At 38.4% G+C, this 22534-nt stretch overlaps 1 protein-coding gene across 1 annotated transcript in view; it reads right to left on the bottom strand.

Moving 5' to 3' along the window:
• Positions 1-22534, bottom strand: part of TMEM132C (transmembrane protein 132C) — a 681352-nt gene that overhangs the window by 11060 nt on the left and 647758 nt on the right. The window contains exons 6-8 of the mRNA XM_089653717.1: positions 14393-14598; positions 12907-13180; positions 10359-10550 (exon numbers count right to left, since the gene is read on the bottom strand). Of these exons, the coding sequence (XP_089509843.1) occupies positions 10359-10550; positions 12907-13180; positions 14393-14598 (672 nt within the window). The remainder of the gene's footprint in view (positions 1-10358; positions 10551-12906; positions 13181-14392; positions 14599-22534) is intronic.

Below are 22534 nucleotides of genomic sequence, written 5' to 3'. Positions count from 1 at the left end.
TAGAAGAACATATTCCACACTTCTTATTTTCCAGTTATCTAAAAAAAAAAAAACGCAGAAAAAAAAATTTCCCCCCAATTTTTCCATTTTTTCTGTGCCTTCCCATTTCTAGTCAACACTATGGTGCGCCAGGATCTTCCACATCTCTGTGTCTGGGGAAAGTAATGCTACATTGGAATAGGGGGCACAGATGAAAGGTCTATGGATTCTTGGCAAGTACTGTATACACAAATGTGTAATTACAGAACACTGTATAAAGGAAGATGGATTCACTGTAAGATGAAGTTGCATGGTATCAGAGCACACAGTTGCATTACTGTGTTAAAGACAGCCATCTATTTCAGTGATAGCCTTAACCTTTATGGAATATTAGCATCTCTTCTAATCAGTTATTAGAAAACAATTATATGTAAATAATATTCAAATTGAATAAGCAATCTTTGTTTTATGACTATCTACTTCGGCTGTTTAATCAATTTATTCAATACAGTTGATATTTAATAAAATAAATACAATACTGAAGATTGTACAATGAAATAATGCTAACTTAAAGGGATAGCTCACATTTTCACAAAACTTGAAAATGTAAACAAACTCCTACCGCACACCCTTGGTACCCACTTCACTTACTTCCTTGGATGATTATGTTTCACTGGCCATGCTACCTGATGTAGCAGTCCAGGCATTTGAAAACAGCACCCATCTTTCCTCCGGGATAAAATCCTGGAACAAAGAAAGCTCAGAGAGATTCTCATTGGTTAGAGAATTATGATAGTACAGAGCCTCTGGGTTTTGTACTGCATTTTTCATATGCTCAGCCAGTTACACCAAAAGGCATGGGTGACAGAAGAAAATCATCCAAAAAGGTATGTGTGTGCAGAGGTTGTTGTGAGTTAGTTCTGCTTTTCATGTTTTGTGAAGGGGTGTACTGTTCTTTCAACTACTACTGTCACCCCTTTACATCACAGTAACACATATATACGGTATCCAGGAGAAAGGCTTTAAAACCTAGATGCTGCCTATATGTACATGTTCCTAAGTTTGTGCTGGGAGCGCAGTTGAGCATGTACTCTCAGCACAGAGGCCAGGCTCTCCCTGAGAGAAGTCCTAGTCCCCGATTACCGGATTGCTGTGATAGCCTTTAATTGGCCATTACAGTGATCATTACAGTGATCATTACAGTGATCAATAGCCTTTGATTGGCCATTACAGTGATCAGTAATATTGGCCATTTCAGTGATCATTTCAGTGATGAGTACACATAAATCATATGCTATTGATAGCTGTACTTTATGAATTTACTCGTTTATGGAAATCTCCAATGCAAATTGTATTTTAATGAATTTTAAATTTCTGCTGCCATGTAAAAGTGATCAGTAATAAATAATAATTTTGGTAAAATAATTGACTGCACAATTTATCAGCTAATTCAAGCTTGCTAAAGTAATCAATGATGAATACTGAAAAATATTGATAAATCCATACTAAATGTACACATTACCTTTTAAATAATAAATTCTGAAACATAAGATGTGAATTGAGGTATAAATTACAAATGTTAATTTGTGTATTTAAAGTCCAATTGAAGTCTCATTAAAAATTATATAAATACATTTATATAACCTGTTCCAGCCCGGCCAATAGCAGAATGATGTCCGAGCGGGACTCTCGACGATCCGGGGGGGGGGGCATCATATGATGTCTTTCCCTGATCGTTCCTTGCCATCTTGATAACAGCTCTGTGTACTGGCCGATTGCCAGTATCATGTGATCTGCTGTGACCAATCACAGCAGGTCACATGACAATTGTAAACAATGAATGGCTTCCTTTCATGCCATCCATTGTATACAATTGTGTCATTAACTGTGATTGGTCACAGTGATGTACAGACTGGGCCAATCACAGCCCATCTGTGTCATGTGATTAGTTGTAGCCAATCACAGCTAATCACAAAAAAACTGAATTAATCAAATTCATTCAGCTAAATGCTTGCTTATAGCAAATAAATTCTTTGTTATAAGCAACTTAATGGATAAAAAAAAAATACTGATCACTTCCCCAAAGTAGTACAGTGTTACTATGGTAACATTATACTACTCTATTATGAAAAAAAAAAAGTAATAAAAATTTTAAATAAATAAACTAATAGAAAAAAAAATTTTTTCCGTACTGTCACCACTCTACTACTCTCGTCACAGTGTATTATGAAAAAAAAGTAATACAAATTTTAAATAAATAAAATAATTGAAAAAAAAATTTTTTTTTTGTACTGTCACCAGTCAGTGTCCCTGATCACCACCACACCAGTTGTATGATGACACTGTACTGCACTGGTGACAGTATGTTTAAAAAAAAAGTGATTTTTTTTTTCAATTTCTTCATTTTCCAAACAATTATGATAAAAAAAATTACGACTTCAAAAAACTCGCCATGCCTCTTACTAAATACCTCAGACTGTCTACTTTGCAAAAAAGGGTCATTTGGGGGGATATCTGTACTGTTCTGACATTTTGGGGCTTCAAGAAATTAGATTGGCCGTCAGTACTTCAGGACTGATCGGTTTTCTGATATATACCATAGTTTGTGAACTCTATAACTTTCCTACAGTGTAAATAATAAATACTGATTTGGGTTATTTTCACCAAAGAAATGTAGCAGAATACATATTGGCCTAAATATATGAAGAACAATTATTTATTTTCAAAATTGTATAACAGAAACAAAGACAGGACAGGAAGGGGGTAAAAGTACCCGGTATTGAAGTTGTTAAAGTCTTGCCATTGGTTTGTTTACTAAAGCAGGTTAAACTTCCCTAAATCAGCCTGTCCTCTACAATTTGTCTGCAGATTGAGGCCACTGCACAGAGTGGGAGCAGAGGTCTCTCTGCAGTAGTCCAACACACTCCCCACTAAGACGGAGCTAAACAACCAGCATTGCTTATGCTCCCCGCTGATTGGAATGCTGTAGCTCTGTCTCATCAGGGGGGTGTGAGCCTGTTGACACATGAAGCATAGCAGTCCTCAACTCAAGATCACTTCTAGGGGACAGGCTGATTTAGGAGAGCCGGAGCTGATTCAGTAAGCAAACCAACAGTAGGACTTACCATTTTGCTGCACCTGAAAAGTGTTTATATCATTTTTATTGAGACTTCATTTGGGTTAAAAGTGTGTGTTAAGGGTATATCTACTTTAAATGTTTAGCTTTGGATCGGTTGGGAATGGGTTAGACCTTCTGTTAAGTTTTGTTGCCGTCAGTGTCCCTGCTAGGGCAAGCCACCCCTTTATTTGTCAAGGTGACAGGATGTGAAGGGAAATAAAACATTTTGGAGTTGTCACCAGAGCAAGCGGTGAGGGTAAATCAATGGCAACAAATGTTCTGCTGAGAAGGATGGATTGATATGGAGAGTCACTTAAGGCAGATGCTGCCCTGCATACACTCAGAAACTATCTTGGACTATCAAACTGTCAAAAAACACCCAAACAAACAATATTGGGGTTGCTCTCAAGAACAGCCAATCTAGATTCACCTATTATTTTACAGAAAAATCATCATGGTCACTATGGGCAACTCATGTTTTGTGCTAGTTTCTTTTTTTTGCAAAGAGAGATATTTATAAAGCTGTGAATGTGACATTCACCAAACATTCACTGCAGGGCAAGTGAATCAACCACTGTCATTCAAAACACTTACATCAGGAAGATTCACCTGCTGTGAATATTTTGTAAAAGTCACATATACAGCAAAGTCCCAATGTTTGATGAAAGTCACATATCCCAGTGGGTTGAATGCATCTCAGTCTTACAATACTGCTCACAGTCTTTAACAACAGTAGAAGCACTTCTGATTCTCATTTATCATCATGTTCGGTACATTGATTTTCAGTGTTTCACTACAATAGCTGCCACTATTTATTATCATGTTGTTTTCTCTCATTTACCAGAGGACTCTATAAAGCACTAGTGAAATCAGACAATTTTGCTTTGTTTAACTTCATTGAAATGCTGCTTTTCTTTAATTATGCCTTCTAGGGCTAGTTCTAAAATGGAGAATTCAAAGCTATCACCATTAATTTTTGGAGAAAAATCTAGCCCAGTAAATTAAAGAAATGTTTTTGGTTGAAGTTGATAGACATTAGACTCTTTTTAACCCATGTGACTGAGTAACTTTGGTTTTTAAGCAAAGCAGATGGAAAGTGAAAGAATAATTGCAACCATTTTTAGTAAATTTCCCACCAAAGAATTCACCACACCAAAAATTTAGAGCTTTATGACCCAAGTACTTGCTCAGCAGATTGCACTGCCTTTTCTTTAGTTGATCTGTTTTTGTGGTTCAGTTTTTTAATTCAAGCTTTACTTAAATTATTGAGTTGTTTTTACGTTATTAGATTGGCAATGGATTATTACTAGTTCAACTTCTCTTTTTGCTTCAGTCAAGTTTATTCCTTGAATATGCCTTAAATGTCTACATATTACAGAAAATTATAAATGTTTTGATTAATTCAGCAATACATATTAAATGGGAAATAATACAGATTTTCAAAATATTTGTTCCAAAAAGAGTGCTACCATTAACTGCAAGCATTACGTCAAAAACAATGGATTTGGAATGGCACTATTTAGCCACCATAAGTGGAACAATGTATTAAAGTGGAAATATAAGCAAAAAAAAAAATTATTTCTTTCCTTTTGGAAAAAGCAGACCAATGTATATTCCACTTTCAGCATAACAGTTTGTCACAACACCTGTAACCGTTACTTTTGCTGAACAGCTTCGCTTTCATGTAAAGGATAAGAAAAATGTAAAGACTTGTAAAACAAAGCATTCAAATTCATATACATAAACTAAATACTACAAACATTGGTGTTAACCCCATGCATTTACCAGAATACAGTAAAGTGGGTCTTTAAAGTGCAAGTTCATCCTTGCAATTCAAAAATGTAAACATCCAATGCATCACATGTACTGACACATACAATTTGTATATATGCCTAAAGAGGTTCTTAAAGTAAGCAGCTACAAATACTGTAGCTGCTGACTTTTAATAAAGAGACACTTACTAGCCTACGGATCCAGCACTGGCCTCAGATCCCCGTCGCCGCCATTTTTACTGTGGGAAGCTGGCTGCGATTCCTTGCAGTTTCACAGCCGGTTCTCCGCTGTGCATGCACGAGCTGCACTGTGCTTTGTGAATGGTCCTGCATCCTCCTGGGACCTGTGACATGTCCCAGGAGGTTGTGGGCAGGGAACAGTGGAGCACTTCCATTGGGATTGTCTAGGCAAAATAGATACCCGCTCCCTACAAAAAAAACACCTGCCAAAAGTGGAAGAGGAGGGGGAGAATCAGCAGAACTTCCCTTTTTAGGTGAATTTCTGCTTTAACCTTCCTGGTGGTATTCCCGAGTCTAGCTCGGGGTAAAGTTTCAGTACCAAAAGCGGTAACCCCGAGCTACACTCGGGCTTACCATGCGGCGTTGCACAGGGATTCCCTACAGCGCTTACCTTGTCCTTCGCTCCCGCAATGCGTCCCCTGCAGCGTCCCCGGCCATCTCCTCCGGCCGATGCCGGCAGTTGGCTTCTGTGTTCTGGTCCCTGCGAGCGTCGGGACGTATGGGGGCCGGAACGGCGGCAAATTTAAAAGTTTTTAGAAACTGTCATTCTCTTAGAAATGAATTTGACATAGTAAAACATTATTGTATCAAACCATTTCACATACATTTTGTCCCTAGTGCTTTGTCCTGTGCCCTGCCTGCATTTTGACTTTCTGCCTGGAAACTTAGAAAAGTCCATGGTCTCCAAAAAGCATCCCTTTTGGTCAAAAGCGGTTTTAGACTGGCTAGAGAACGGCGATAGTAAATCAGAACCATTTGCAGAATTGAGTGATAATGATTCGTGGGGAAATTCGTCATCAGACGCTGAAAACGATTTTGCGACTTTGCTCAGCGAACTTGGCGCTATATTTCAAATGTCAGTGTTTTTGGTTTGATTATATTATTGAATTAAATGTATTATTATTATATTATTATTTTTATGATTATTTATTAAATTATAATTTATGATTTTGTGTTTCAAGTTTTATCATACCCGGAATGTTTACTAGACTCTTGTTCAGACAGATTTCAGTGAGTTATTCCTAAAAATTACAGGCCTACAATAAAAAAAAATACATATTTCCATGCAAAAAAGTACCGCTTTCAGCACAGAAATATGGACATAATCATACCGCTAGGGAGGTTAATCCCCTTGTAGCATATTTTAAATAATTTATGCACTGCCACTTACAAATTTCCTTGATAATCTTATCTGATAGGTAAGAATAGTGCCCTTATCCTTACTAAGCCCTTTCACCAGAATTTTTATAATATAACATAATTACCCGAAATGCAGCTTCCCAGAGATCCTCCAGTCCATGCCTGGGCAAAATTACACTCACATCAAAAGAAGGCTTATCAACAGGTTTACAATCTGTGTACTGGATTTCCATTGTACTGATTGGGCTACAGTGCAGGGCTGGGGAGATTTTAAACAAGGTAGCCAGTGGCTTATTGGTTACCAGTTCTGCCTCAGTTTGAATCACTGTGGAGTCCTCAGTTTAATTCCTGGCCAGGACACTGTTTGAATTGTGTTTGCATGTCCTCCCTGTGTTTTCATGGGTTTCTTCCAGAGACTCAAATCTCCTCCTACACTCCAAAGAAATGCTAGTAGGTTATTTGGATCCTGTCTAAATTGGCCCTAGTATGTATGTGAGATAGGGATCTTAGAGTGTAAGCTCCTTGAGACTGAATGCACAGTATGTGAAGCATTCTGTAAATTGTCAGCACCATTCAAATACCTGTAAAATGTCAACATATGCTGTGTGGTCAAGGGTCACATAGAAATGAATGTTGGACTGCATTTCTACTATGCTATATTTAAAGTCTAGGGGAGGGGACCTTAAGATTCATGCATTAAAACTGAACTTTAAGAGAAACAAAAAAATCTCAGAATGCACTGCTTCTTAACTGAGAAATGAACTGTCCCATGAACTGTTAGTTATAAGTACATATGCTCACCAACAAAGTTTAAAAAAACAGAAGTGTAAAAAAGGATACACAAAAAAAAACTGTTAAGAAAAGAAGACAGATTACATCACAGAGAAAACAAACGAATAGAAGTAAACCTGAATATTACAATCAATTATACCTTTATACAAAAGGGAAGTACTGAGGCTCTTTGGATTAATTTAGTAGGTAAATAGGTTGATTACATTGTAAGGGAGTTTTCACTAAAGCTTAGAGAATGTGGTGTAAATTCACTTTGTAAAGAATACCGAATCACATGCATGGAAAAAAAAACCCCTGTATTTTTGTTTGCTCATGTCTGGATGATGGAAGTCATCAAAGCTTTACCCCATTCAGTAAGCTATGGGAAAGTTCCCTTGTAAAGTGAAAATGTTCTTGCAAAGTGAACAACCTAATTGCCTTTAGTAAATCATCCCCTCTGTGTTTTAGTTGACTTTTAAATGACCGAAAGCAGTAAAATATGCTATTCTGAGGATGCTATTAAGGAAACGATGGTAGTTAAAAGCAAGCTAATCTCCAAATCTGATGATTTTTTTTACATTCACCTAATTACATTCCATGAGTTACAATTGCCTAGATTTCAACCCTGTGTGATATTCCACAGATCACCCAGGTCAGAATGCAGATAGATGAATATAAAAATATGCAAGTCATTGGTTCTCCTATATTCGGGCATCAATAGAAAAAGTCAGAACTCAACTTTAGATTTTAAATTTCAGATGGAGGTAGCAAGCTCATTCATGAATTAGTTTTTAACAAGTGTTGTGGAGAAAAAGTCAATGTCTGATCACCGTGTTAGGAAAAACCTCCGCTTCAATGTAACATTTTGTATTGACTTGACAAGCAGTAAGCAGGTGCTTAATAAAGGTAACTGCCAGCAATGAAGGCCGACAATGCTATTTCCAATCAGGTAAAATGAGATGTAGCTGCTTAGTAATTAACAAACACAATCTGTCAGTCCTGCCACTAAGTGATCAGGATGAGGGCAGGCATCTCTTTCATTCCCCTTCAGATAAGCAGCTTCCAATCCATCTTGATCTGTTGATAGTAATTGGAGAACCTTGTCAGGAATAGGACTGGATTTATTGATGTGGTTCATAGGATTTGCAGAAACAGCTTTCTGAAGGACACTACACTAAATCATGGCAACTTTTTTATTTAAGTTTAAGGCCTTTCTATTGGGAATACGAGACACTTCAAGTGATTCCCAAGACATTCTTGTTATAGAAATTGTAAATGTAAAATGCCTGCTTACAGTTAATTTCCACATCGAATCATCTGTGCTTGTGAACAGTAAAATGACATTAAATTTATCAGTTACATCCTTCCTTAAGAAATTGTGCTCAATAATGGTGCTTAGAAATAATTATAGGTCATAATGTAAGATATGTCTGATAAAGGTAAAAATGTTCTTCTTCATAGTGTCCACTCAGTTTGTGTCACTTTTTTCAAGCAAACCAATCAAGCTATTTGATTGCTAAGAGCAATACAAAAGTGTGTCTTAAAATAACTCTATTGCCACCTAGACGATAAAAAAATGCTGCATGAAATAGAAGACTTTTAATGCTTATCTGTCCCGCTGCCTGTACAATTGATCTTCGTATTCTTCAAGTCAGTGTTTCTCAACCTTGTTTCAGTCAAGGCACCCTGTATAATTATGGACAGTCTTGAGGCACCCTTTAAAATTATGGACAGTCCTGAGGCACCCCATTCTAAAATGTGAAAAACTATTCTAATAGTTTTATATAACGCAGCAACATCCACACATGTAGGACACCCAACATTAGAGGCAATTTATTCTTCCAAAGCAAATACACTTTTTTACACTCATACTGACTAGTATTCCAGTGTTTCTTTTCTCCCTGTTTTTATCTATCACTGAGCTAATGTGACCCCAGCACTGATGAAGAGGGGCAGGGGAGGGTCAAACTAGGGTGCTGTGCAGGCAGCTGACATCCTCCTTATAAACTGATGATGTCATTGGTTGTCAGGACCCCGGCGGCTAGAAGGTTGTAAAGGGGTACAACGAAAACCCGTGGCTTTGTGTAACTAAAAGGCAGGCTTGTTCCACCCGCTGGCTTGTATGCAAGTTTTGGGCAATTTTTAGACATTTTGATAAGGCACCCCTGATGAAATCTCAAGGCACCCCAGGGTGCCTGGGCACCCTGGTTGAGAAAGGCTGCTTTAAGCCATAAACATGCTGATGTAACTGCTGTGTCTTGTAGTGGCATAGTAGTTAGTAGACAGCACCGAAAAGTGCAGAGAATTGCAGAGGAGAACCTGGCATCTGAAAGATTCTTCAGCAGCAGCATCTTTTCAAGACAGAGAAGGTCATTGACATGGGTACTTAAAGTGGAACTAAAGTACTCTTTAAGAAACAGTGAGCAGGCGAGCTTTTATTGCAGAAAATAAATACAATGTCTCTTCTGCGATAAATGCCTCTGCCTGCCTGCCTGCTCGCTGTCTTCTCTGGCATTGTAAATTGAACTGTGCATAGGTGGCTCAGCTTACCGTGTATGGTTGCCACCTGATCCATTTAAAACCGAACACATTAAGTGCACAGGTTCTGTGGCTGATTAAGGTGGTAACTAAACTCACTGAGTACCTTTTCTGCGATTAATTAGCCACAGAACCCATGTAATTAATATATGTTCAGTTTTAAAGGGATGAGGTGATAACCCTATTACTATGCTGGTCACTGGGTGTTGGCATGACTGGCTCCTGCACATGCTTGCATGTCATCCCGTGCCAGCCAATGAAGACCAGCACTCAGAAGAAGGTGCTGGCATCGGTGAAGGACCATTGGATAAGTGAGTATTTAACTTTTAGTTCCACTTTAACACTGTTGTTTCCTATACTACTAATGTTTTACTTTATTAAATTCTAAACTGTGCAAAAGAAAAGACATAGTTGTCTTATCCAAGAGGAATACTCTAAAATGTGACAGCATAGGTTAAAGAATACCATGATGCCCTATCTACCATCAGCCTTCCTACTGGACAGTGAAAACATTTAATGCCTCTTCTCATTCTACTCTTTTCTCCTATCAGCTTTCTTTGTCAGAACATTTGCATGCTCCCCATTCCTGTCTTTCCCAAGTTTCAGTACTTCTGTACAGGGGATTGCAACAGGCTGATACCAAGTCAAATTCAGGTACTTAAGCTAGTTTTAAAATGATTTACTAATTTTTATTGGTATATTGGTAATATCAACGTAAAGGCTTTTTCACAATCTTAATAAGACTGCGTTTCTGTTAACCTTCTTTGCCTAAATATGACATTCCTGAATAATGACTCTACCTGTCTGGGAGTGTGCAGCAGTTCCTGGGCCATGGAGGTGGCTACAACAGCCTTGTTATTTGCTGTGCTGGGCTGAAGGTAGAGTGACAGTCCAGAGACAAGTTGCACTCCGATGTCTGTTATTGTCACTTTGTCATCCAGCACTGTCACCGTCTTTTCTGCTAGGATGGAATCGGAGAGAGGGGACATCACCTACAATGCACAAAGAGACTGATTTAATAATAAGCAGGATTATCCATTATTTATAGATTCCTTCCCACTGAGCTAAAATAAACAGAAATCAGTATTTTCTTTGGCACTGTCTTATTATACAGTAATAAAAAATAGCAAATAATTTACATATAGCTCCATTTTCTCTATTTTCAAGAAATTTCTGAAAATATTTACTGTGGACATTTTCAAGTGATATGAATTTCTAATCAACAGAACCTAACAGTGATTCCCTTAGATGAAAAAAAAATTATAAATTACTTGGTGCTGTTCAGCTAATATTGTCTTTATTTAATTTTGGCTGTTTTCTCACCTTATAACCTCTATAAGCTACTGGAAAGTTATCTATAACATTAGTGTGGCACCCAGATCTGTTATTTACTGGCTGATTAGCTATCCCCCACTTTTTTATATGGAAATGCTTTGTTATTAATGAAACGTAATAGGGATACAATAGTTATCTTGTGCTAGTGTTGTTTTCCTCTGTAAAAGCAGTGGGGTTTGCCCTCTAGAGGATTTACCCCCTTCCTAACCAGGCCATTTTTTGCGCTACGGCGCTAAGTTACTTTATCTGACAATTGTGCGGTCATGCAATGCTGCAACCAAATGAAATTTGCATTCTTTTTTCCCCACAAATAGAGCTTTCTTTTGATGGTAATATATTGCCTGTGCATTTTTTATTTTTTTCACTATAAACAAAAAGACCAATAATTTTGAGACAATAACAATATTTTTTTACTTTTTGCTATTAAACATGTCCAGTAGAAAATGTAAAAAATCAAATTTTGTCATAAATTTAGGCCAAAATGTATTCTACTACATGTTTTTGCTAAAAAAAAATCCCAATACATGTAAATTCATTGGTTTACGTGAAAGTTATAGAGTTTACAAATGGTGGTATATATACTGGGATTTTATTTTACTTTTGCTAGTAATGGCCACGATTAGCGACTTATAGCAGGACCGCAGGACTGTGGAGAGTATTCTGACACTGGGGGGAACTGACTTGGTGTCACTGAAATCCCCAGTGACACCAATACAATGATCAGTGTTCATAAAAAGCATTGACACTCTACTATTGGCACTGGGCAGGAATGGGTTAACATGTTGGGCGATCAAAGGGTTAACTATGTCCTGTGTGCTGTTTTACTAGGGACTGTGTCTGTGTGCTTCACTGTAAGCACACTGCTTTGCATGGCTGTGCTGTGCACAGCCATGAAAAGCAGTGTGCATAAGTTGACAGGGGAGAGAATTGTTAAAACAAACAGTTCTCCCCCCCCATTGGAGATGCTTGGCAATCACTGGGCGCCAGTGAGTAATCACCGGCCAGGATCCGGTGATTGACAGCTGTGGCCGAGAATGGTGGTGCAGGTAGGGTGCTCTCCCTACCCGGAAATGCAAAATCACGTATATATACACACATCATTTTGTGCACCCATGCCGCCTTGTAGCAGTACTTCTGCTATAGGGAAGACGGGAAGCGGTTAAAGCTGGTTCGCTCTGTATCCAGTACAGCTGTACATGGTAGACAATCAGCTTCTAACATCAGCTTGTTCAATTAAGCTTTAGCAATAAAACCTGGAAGCTGATTGGTTTCTATGTAGAAGAGCACGAGATGCTGAGTGAACCAGCTTTACCATAGGTTCGCATCTGTGCAGATGGTGCTGCTGCGGATCCGCATGAAAATCCATGCAGCCACACCACCCGGACACAGAAATGTGGACCCACGGGCGGGTGCCTTTAGTTCTAATGGCATGCCGCCCGCACTGGAAAATGAAACTGTACTGGAAACCAAGGTTCCCATGCAGGCTGCGTCTTCCAAAGAAGTGCAAGGACTTCTTTCCTGCATGTCACGGGCACAGGAGTCCATTCAAATGAATGGACTCTCGTGTCCATGCAAAACGAGGCCCGCACGGCCGCATATATGTGAACCAAGGGTTAGTAAATAAACCCCAGTGTTCCTAAACTTTATATAGTTGGACAGATTGGGCAGGCCTTATTACCTGTTCCAATGGCTTAGACTGCTGGAGTTGGAAATGCAAGCTACTGAAAGGATTATAGTTGAGCAACAAAATATTGTTACTATAGTTTAGGATGTCTGTGAGTCACATGAGCATGCATTCTTGAAGAGTACAATCATGCAAATTAGTTATCCTGGGTTATTATATTTCTGGAACAGAAATATTTTCTTCTATCTATAACTTTGCCTTATGCACAAATGTGCACTCACTTTTTATTTTGTTATTGTTCCTTACATCTTTTATTGCTTATATACAGTACATGAAGTTCCATTATTCTATATTTGTGGTGTGCTTCTTAATAAAAACACCTTGCATACCTGTATTGTGGTCATTCCAACCTCCCGCCCAATTAGCAGTCTTCCGTCTTGTAGTTTTGCAATATGAGGCTCCTCCAGTTTTATAAAATCTGTCACCAAATCTGTCACATCAAACTGCCAATCAGAACTCAACAGAAAAACAAGCTGTCCAAGAGGGCCAGGGTCTTCAGCTACAAACTGAGTTAGAACCCGAACCATTGCATGTTGGTACTGAAGTGAACAACCTCTTCCTCTGCGCTCATCTTCATCGTCATCATCGCTGTCTCTTGTGGGCCTGCCGGATTATATTTTGATTATTACAATTATGCATTGTCATACTGACCAACAAAGAGAAAAACGATATGTAAATAAACCTAGGACAGTACCTTTAGGTTTGACACATGTAGAAAATCTGTCTTCAAATATTTCTAAACAAATACACTCAATCTTTAGATCATGTCAAATGTATATTCTGCACAGTTTACATTGCTTTGATATTCTATTGGCTCCTAATAAATTATTTATTGGTGTGCTCTGCATATTTATGGGCTTGTGTAGACAGGCAAATGCAGTATACTTTCAGGAACATGCAGCTTGCATTTGAGTTCCAGTACATTTAAGCTGAGTAAATTATGAGTTGCATTTCATATTTTTCTGAGCTGCTTTTGCAATCTTCTTAACTAGTATAGAAAAAAAAAGTTCTAAATCAAATAAATGTCCATGTAAAAAGGTCCTACCAACACTTAAAAGTTAAAGTGGTTGTAAACCTCAGAAATAAAATATGAACAAAGCTTACTGTATTTCTCTATAGTGTGTATTTGTATCAATTAGGAGCACCAAGTGTCATTTCTGTCTGCTGCTTTGTTCCTCTGCTATCAGCATGAATCACTTCTGGCAGGTTTTTCCTGGCAGAAGGGAAAAAAGGTGACAGGGGAGGGACCTCCAGCAGATTGATAGCCTCAGCTCTTTTCCTGTGAGCTGTGTGGAGGGGGGTGTTCCTTGCTTCCAATCAGCTCTGCAGAGTGTAACTTTAGCTCTCCACCCCCTTAAACTCTCAGAAAACTGTATATATTCTGGACTTTGAAGGGATGTAAACAAGAGAAGACTGCAGATAGACAGGTACAACTTATGTAGGAGGATTTGTTTCATCTCTGTGTATCACCTGAGGCCAATCACTTCAATGAGGGTTTACAACCACTTTAAAAGGTTGTAGTGAGATCTACAAAGAAAACATTAAATACCAGAATACCATTGCAATTTATATGCGCTGGTTATTTTTCATTATAGATTTATGGATGAAGTAATTTTGTTTTCAAATAAATGAGAATAAATTGTGAACAAGGATAAATATCTTTTTTGCTATATAGTCATATAAATAGTCATCTCTTCCATGTCTGCCTATCCCCAGTAAAGATTACATAACCAAGTATGACATAAAATACTGTGTATTTACTGTGTATGTTTGGTGTGATTGATACAAGATGCTCAAGAACAGAGACAGACCCACCTCCTGTTGAAAATAATGGGCACTCTCCATCCTTTAATCTGGCTGAGTTCAGTGTCAGAGATATCTATCTGTAGAGGCAATCGTGGAACCCAGATGGTAATCTGCAGAGATGCACTCAGATATTGGTATGTGAAGTTCACCATCACTCCGACCTTGCCCTTCATTTCCTTCCCATTGACAAAAACGTAGTCACATCTTTCTGAAACCTGAACAACAAAGCAATATTCAGATGGGTTGACAATAATAAGTGTTGCTTTCTTTATTTATAGCACGTATCTATTGTTCATACAGTATTTATGTATAAAACAAGTCTGTGTGGTATTATCATAGAAGTATAGAGCATGTACATCAAACTTGGTATGCAGTAGATTGCCCTAAATAATGTCTGATTTCTTAAAGCGTGAAGTGAGATGAAGCAAACCTATTCACTTCAAACATCCAATCCTATTAAGGGGATATAAAGGCCTTTTCAACTCAGGCCCAGAATGTTTCTATGCAATGATTTTCTCATAGATGAATGTTTTTATACATTATCCCACTTGTAACAAGATTGTGCATATATAAACACTTTACCTAATGTTCTTCCATTATCCCACTGAAAGAACACAATGGGGGAGATTTACTAAAATTGGGGCACACCCATAGAAACAAAGGAACAGCACTTGGTACACTCAGTCGTATTTGAATAATGACAGTGTGTACTCTCCAGCGCTGCAGGAATCAACTATGAATAACGTTTCGGGAATACAGCCCTCCTCAGACAGGGAAATCAACAACTGGAAAAAGAGCAAACAAGTGGAGCAAACATCTAGTGGATTATCCAATGTTTATTAGAAAGTCAAAAAGACAAAAACATACTCACAGATATAGCATGTGTGTAAAGCTTGAGATATGGAAATCGAGATGGCCACAACAGAGGGCAGGGTGTTCTGACTGTTAGTGTGGTCCCCCTCTGACGCGTTTCGGGGACGAGTCCCTTTCCTCAGAGCTATGTTTTTGTCTTTTTGACTTTCTAATAAAACTTGGATAGTGCACTAGGTGTTTGCGCCACCTGTTTGCTCTTTTTTTATATTTGGATATTGGTTTGTTTGCAGAAATGTCAACTTTAAAATGGTATTAAACCCAAAAACAAACATTTCTCATATTGCAACATACCAATTTTTAGATGTGAAGTCTACATTGGATTTCATACTTAGGATTTCTTTCTTTTATTTTCATCTGGTGATCTAGCCAGTAAGTATGTTGTTTTTCAACAGAACAGGCTATCCTGCAGATCAGTTAAAATAAATGATTAAAAAATGATTTACCACTGACAGGGGTGCTCACAATGATCAGCTTTTTTTGTAAAACCTTTATCCCAGAAGGAAAGAAACAGTTGGCTGTAACTGCTTATAAAGTATTAGCTGGAGTTTGGCCTCAATTTGTAAGTTTATTTAAATCTGCTAGTGCATCCAACACCACCCCCTCCCCAAGAGTGGCAATGCTGCTGTCCAAAGGTGTCATCAGGTGAATGGAGAAGGAAAAACAACCTACGAAAGGAAAACTGATGCATCAACTAAATCTAATAGTCAGTAAGCTGCATTATATTACATCATTGGTTTGGGGTTTAATACCACTTTAATATGTTCCTGCTATGAATGGGTGTGGAATGATTCGGTGTGGTGCTTAAAGCTCTATTTGTGTGAAAAAAAGGATGTAAATTTAATTTATGTACAGCATTGCATGTCCGCGCAATTGTCCGTTAAACTAGTGCAGCGCTGTATAGCAAAAAAATGGCATAAATTCCATTATCTATACCATAGATTGTAGACGCTATAACTTTCACACAAAGCAATCAATATACTCTTATTGGGATTTTTTTTACCAAGAACATGTAGCAGAATACATTTTGGCCTAAATTTATGACAAAATTTTAGTTTTTTTTATATTTTTTATGACAGAAATGAGAAAAGTTTTTTGTCAAAATTTTCAGTCTTTTTTTGTTTATAACGCCAAAAATAAAAAATGCACAGGTGACTAAATACCACCAAAAGAAAGCTCTATTTGTGTGAAAAAAAGAACATAAATTTCATTTATGTACCATATTGCACAACAGCATCATTGTCAGTTAAACTAGTGCAGCGCTGTATAGCACAAAATGGCATAAATTGCAGTATCTATACCATAGTTTGTAGACTCTATAACTTTCACACAAAATTTATAACTAATTTATGACTAATTTGAGTTTACTATATATTTAAAAAAAAAAAAACAAATATTGTTTTTCTTCAAAATTTTCGGTCTGTTTATAATACGAAAAAAAAAAGCGTACAGGTGATCAAATACCACTAAAAGGAAGCTCTATTTGTGTGAGAAAAAGGACATAAATTTTGTATTGGGTACACCATTGCATGACCGCGCAATTATCAGTTGAAATAGTGCAGCGCCGAATACCAAAAAGAGGTCTGGTCATTAAGGGGGGTAAATCCTCAGGATGGCAAGTGGTTAATTAACAAAATTTGTCTATAATTTGCTACATCACTTCAGGATAAGCATGATGAACACCCTATTGGAGTCAGTACTTATAGGTCCTTCCTTCGGGATAGCATTAAATACCGCGTTATATGTCACGTTATGTGTCTCTAATTCATATCAAGTTTGTATTGGCGTAAACCTTGGGTCTTCACAGGCTTTTTTGGCAGTTTATATTCACCTGTATTCTAGCAGATATAAAATAAAAAACAACAAGGTGATAATGCAATTCTCTGGAAGACAGCAACATGATAGAAAGTGCAACATTTTAATGAAAGTCTCTTTAACAAAGGAGCTACCAGCAGAAATGCAATTGCACAGCTTTGTGTGTCAGCAGCCTGATCCCGAGGTGTGACTAGAAGCTTGCACATTATTTATGGGGCTCCTGGTATGTTATGCAAACATAGACACTTCCAGCATTTCTCTGCTGAATTTCTAATGAGATGTACTTTGCAGAAGAGCAGGGAAGCAGCACTAGATATGGAAAGCCAATCAGCACAACTTTGTGACAAGATCTTCATCTGAAGAACAAAACATTGTGCTGTGATATGAAAGCTGGTCTTTTGTTATGTTATTACTGTATATTGACACTAAAAATACATAGCCCTTTTTTTTCCTCTTTATCCAGGGAATATGTCTCAATTCAAGGCAGTATGTCATTTATCACAGTGTATATGCAAGACAGGTTTATCTTTAGAAAGCACAGTGGTGTAACCTTTGGCCCGTACTAGAGAACATAATGGCGCATGGAGTGTTGCTAAGTATGCACATTGCTTAATGTGTCACACAGTTTCACTTACAAGATGAGTTGTTAGCTGAGACTTCAAATTTATTATCCTATAAAATATCCTATTCAAAGCACAGGTATTAAAAAATACTTGACAAAAGCTAGGTGGCACATGTGTCTCAGTTCTTTGTTTCAGCTGAATTTATGTGTAAAGAACTCCCTTAAAACTAATCTCAAGTTTAAAAAGGAAACACTTTCCCTACCCACTCCAACTGCCCCTAGATAATCCCTTTTTTTAAATATATCTAAAAGCCATAATTACTTACCCAGTAATTACACATTTCTGAGCTTCCAGAGGTAATGTGTCAGGCTGGGTCCCAATTCTTCCTTCTTCTGGTTTGTGTGGTGGAAGGGTGCTTCTTACAGTGTCCATACCACTTCCCTTAAAGTAGTTTGCAAACCTCTGGCATGAAAAATGAACAAAGCATAGCCTTCTATTGTGTGTACTTCCATGAATCCAAAGCACAGAGTGTGATTTCTGTCTGCTGCATTGTTTCTCTGCTATCTGCATATACCGTATATATATATATATATTTATTTCAGGTACAATTTACGCAGCACTTAACATATATATATTGTACATTCACATCAGTCCCTAACCCTCAAGGGGCATACAATCTAAGGTCCCTAACTAACATTCATGCATACACATAATATGGACAATTTAGACAGGAGCCAACTCACCTACCAGCATGTCTTTGGAGTGTTGAAGGAAACCGGAGCACCTGGAGGAAACCCACACAGGCAGGTGATGCCGTGGTTGGGATTCGAACCAATGACCCTAGTACTGCCAGGCGGAAGTGCTAACCAATTAGCCACTGTGCTGCCCCTATATATATATATATTATACATAATATTGCCAAAAGTATTGGGACGCCTGCTTTTACACAGACATGAACTTTAATGGCATCCCAGTATGACTATGGGAATGTTTGACCATTCTTCTAGAAGCGCATTTGTGAGGTTAGGCACTGATGTCGGACAAGAAGGCCTGGCTCGCAGTCTCCACTCTAATTCATCCAAAAGGTGTTCTGTCATGTTGAGGTCAGGTCTCTGTGCAGGCCAGTCAAGTTCCTCCAACCCATACTTGCTCATCCATGTCTTTATGGACCTTGCTTTGTGCACTGGTGCGCAGTCATTTTGGAACAGGAAGGGGTCATCCCCAAACTCTTCGCACAAAGTTGAGAGCAGGAAATTGTCCAAAATGTCTTGGTATGCTGACGCTTTAAAAGTTCCCCCTCCACCAAACTTTACACTTGGCACGATGCGGTCAGGCAAGTACTGTTCTCCTGGCAACCGCCAAACCCAGACACGTCCATTGGATTGCTAGAAAGAGAAGCGTGATTTGTCACTCCAGAGAACACATCTCTGCTGCTCTATAGTCCAGTGGCGGCCTGCTTTACACCACTGCATCCGATGCTTTGAATTGCACTTGGTGATGTAAGGCTTGTATGCAGCTGCTTGGCCATGAAAACCCATTCCATGAAGCTCTCTACTCACTGTTGTTGTGCTAATCTAAAGACCACATGAAGTTTGGAGGTCTTTAGCTATTGACACTGCAGACAGTTGGCAATTTCTGCGCACTGTGCACTTCAGCATGCGCTGACCCCGCTCTGTCATTTTATGTGGCCTACCACTTCATGGCTGAGTTGCTGTTTTTCCCAGTTGCTTCCACTTTGTTATAATACCACTAACAGTTTACAGTGGAATATTTAGTAGCAAGGAAATTTCACTGATGGACTTATTGCAACTTATCACAGTACCATGCTCAAATTTACTGAGCTCCTGAGAGCGACCCATTCTTTCACAAATATTTGTAGAAGCAGTCTGCATGCCTAGGTGCTTGATCTTATACACCTGTGGCCATGGAGGTGTTTGTAACACCTGAAGCCAATGATATGCAGAGGTGTCCCAATACTTTTGGCAATACTATATAGTATATATGCGGTATATATATATATATATATATATATATATATATATATATATATATGTATAGGAAGAAACTCACAGGACTTTTCAGGTGACACTAAACTCTGGCTTTAAAAAAACATGCTATTCATGTATGTATTTTTAACTCAAAAAAGTAGCTTACATTGCTTTCAAAACTTTTTTTTTTTGCTGCTGTGATCTAACTTTCTGTTAGAGGGTGACTATGTTCATTGTTCATGGTCCCACTGTATGTAGGAATGTAGCCACCCCCTCTTACTCAATCCTTTTGGAATATTTTTTAATAGAATAAGAATATTGTTTTGTGTCACTTTAAGGCTTCATGCATACCTGAGTTTTTTCAGGTGTTTAAATTTTTTTTTTCTCTGCCTCAAAATCCCCTCCATGTTACCCTATGTGTTAATGCACACTATAGTTTACATGAGTTTACAGGCAGTGGCATTTTAAGGCAAACACATCACTTTGCATTCACTTTGAAAAACAGCAAAATCGCCTAAACATGGCTAAATGCATCTAAACGCATGTAAACATATCTAAATGTTTATTAATGTCAGACAGTTTTACACTTTAGCACTTCTATTTCATTTCAATTGCCAGAATAAATTATTATTCTGGTCAATGAAATGAATAAATGTGCAAACACTTGACAAACCTAAAACACACCTAAACATGTTTTTTTTTAAAACACGGCTTAGGAGTGCTTTTGCAGTTGCTTTTCTCCTGCATGGAGAAAAGAGTTTAGAAGAGCCCCAGTGTGCACAAACCTAATTATCTTAGTGAATGAAGTGAAACAAAGTGACTTTGCAATAAATATCCAATCATGTGTAAGGAAAATGAAAGAAAAAACAGGACTTTTCTTTGCCCGATTGGAAGACTGAAGGCAGCACAACTTCACCTTTATCAGTTTTTTCTCTTTGCAAGGGGAATTTTAACTTAGCTTAGTGAATGAAGTGAAGTTGTGTTAACTTTCAACAATCAGTTAAAGGATAGATTCACCTTTAGTAACATGTTAGCAGCACTACCATATTTATGGTATAACATGTTACTATGCAGCAGCACCCTTCACTCTTTGACCCAGCCCCACCTCATGACAGCTGGCAGAGGTTCCTCTCCCCTGCAACAGCTGACATATTTTAAAATCGTCTCTGTTAATGAAAGCCATCTGCCACAGCAGCAGATGGCTTGTTGTTCTCAATGGACTGGTAGCATGCTAATCAGTGCTCTCATAGCCCAGTCACTTTTCCTATAGCTCTAAAATTAACAGCCTGTACAGAGGTACAGGCACAGAGCTGTAGGAAAAGAATGCAGGAGCCTGACATTGCACCCACAATCCATTGATCACATGTGCAATGCTCTGCAGGGTGCAGAATTTTAACTTATTTTTACCTCATTCGCTACAATAGGTGAAAATATACTTTGAAAAGTGAAAATTCACCATGAAAGTGAACATGCTCTGCTTCTTTAGTAAATCAGGGTCAATGTATCTCTTAAAGTTTGGGGTGGTTGCCATTTATTTGTACAGTCGGTGAATTGGTGTGGGTATGCACTGGATACCTTCAGCTGCCACAGTGCTCTTGCTGGGTGTACAGTGTTTCCCTGTACAGTTGCAAGAAAAAGTATGTGAACCTCTTGGGATTACGTGGAGTTTTGCATGAATTGGGCATAAAATGTGCCCTGAACGTCATCTAAGTCACAACAATAGAAGAACACAGTCTGCTGAACATAATACTACACAAACATTAGATGTTGCCATGGTTTAATTGCACATAACATGTAAACATTCACAGTGCAGGGAGGAAAAAGTATGTGAACCTTTGGACTTAATAACTGGTTGACCCTCCTTTGGCAGCAATAACCTCAACCAAACGTTTCCTGTAGTTGCAGATCAGACCTGCACAACGATCTGGAGTAATTTTGGACCACTCCTCTTCACAAAACTGTTTCAGTGTAGCAATATTCTTGGGATGTCTAGTGTGAATCGCTTTTTTAAGGTCATGCCACAGCATTTCAATTAGGTTGAGGTCAGGACTCTGACTGGGCCACTCCAAAAGGCGTATTCTGTGCTATTGCAGCCATTGTTTTGTTGAATTACTTGTATGCTTTGGGTCATTGTCCTGTTGCATCACCCATCCTCTGCGGTGCTTCAGTTGGCGGACAGATGGTCGTACGTTTTCCTGCAAAATGTCTTGATAAACTCTGGAATTCATTTTCCCATCAATGACAACAATCCGTCCAGGCCCTGAGGCAGCAAAGCAGCCCCAAACCATGATGCTCCCTCCGCCATGTTTTACAGTGGGGATGAGGTTTTGATGTTGGTGTGCTGTTCATTTTTTTCTCCACACAGTGTTGTGTGTTCTTCCCAAACAACTCAATCTTGGTTTCATCTGTCCACAGTATATTTTGCCAGTAGTGCTGTGGAACATCCAGGTGCTCTTTTTCAAACTTCAAATGTGCTGCAATATTCTTTTTGGACAGCAATGGCTTCCTCCGTGGTGTCCTCCCATGTACTCCATTCTTGTTTAATGTTTTCCTTATTGTAGATGTGTCAACAAAAATGTTAGCATGTGCCAGAGATTTCTGTAGGTCTTTAGCTGACACTCTGGGATTCTTCTTTACCTCATTCAGCATTCTGCGCTGTGCTCTTGCAGTCATTTTTACAGGACGACCACGCCTAGGGAGAGTAGCAACAGTGCTAAACTTTCTCCATTTGTAGACAGTCTGTCTTACCGTGAACACATGAACATCAAGGCTTTTGGAGATACTTTTGTAACCCTTTCCAGCTTCATGCAAGTCAACAATTCTTGATCGTAGGTCTTCTGAGAGCTCTTTTCTGTGAGGCATTTATTGAATCAACCAGTTATTAAGTCCAAAGGTTCACATAATTTTTCCTCCCT

This window comes from Staurois parvus, unplaced genomic scaffold (assembly GCF_062004578.1).
Source record: "Staurois parvus isolate SC_StPar_1 unplaced genomic scaffold, SC_StPar_1.0 ptg000719l, whole genome shotgun sequence".
Classification (NCBI taxonomy): Eukaryota; Metazoa; Chordata; class Amphibia; order Anura; family Ranidae; genus Staurois; species Staurois parvus.
Note: the sequence above shows the minus strand (reverse complement) of the source record. Positions and strands in the feature narration are given on the sequence as shown.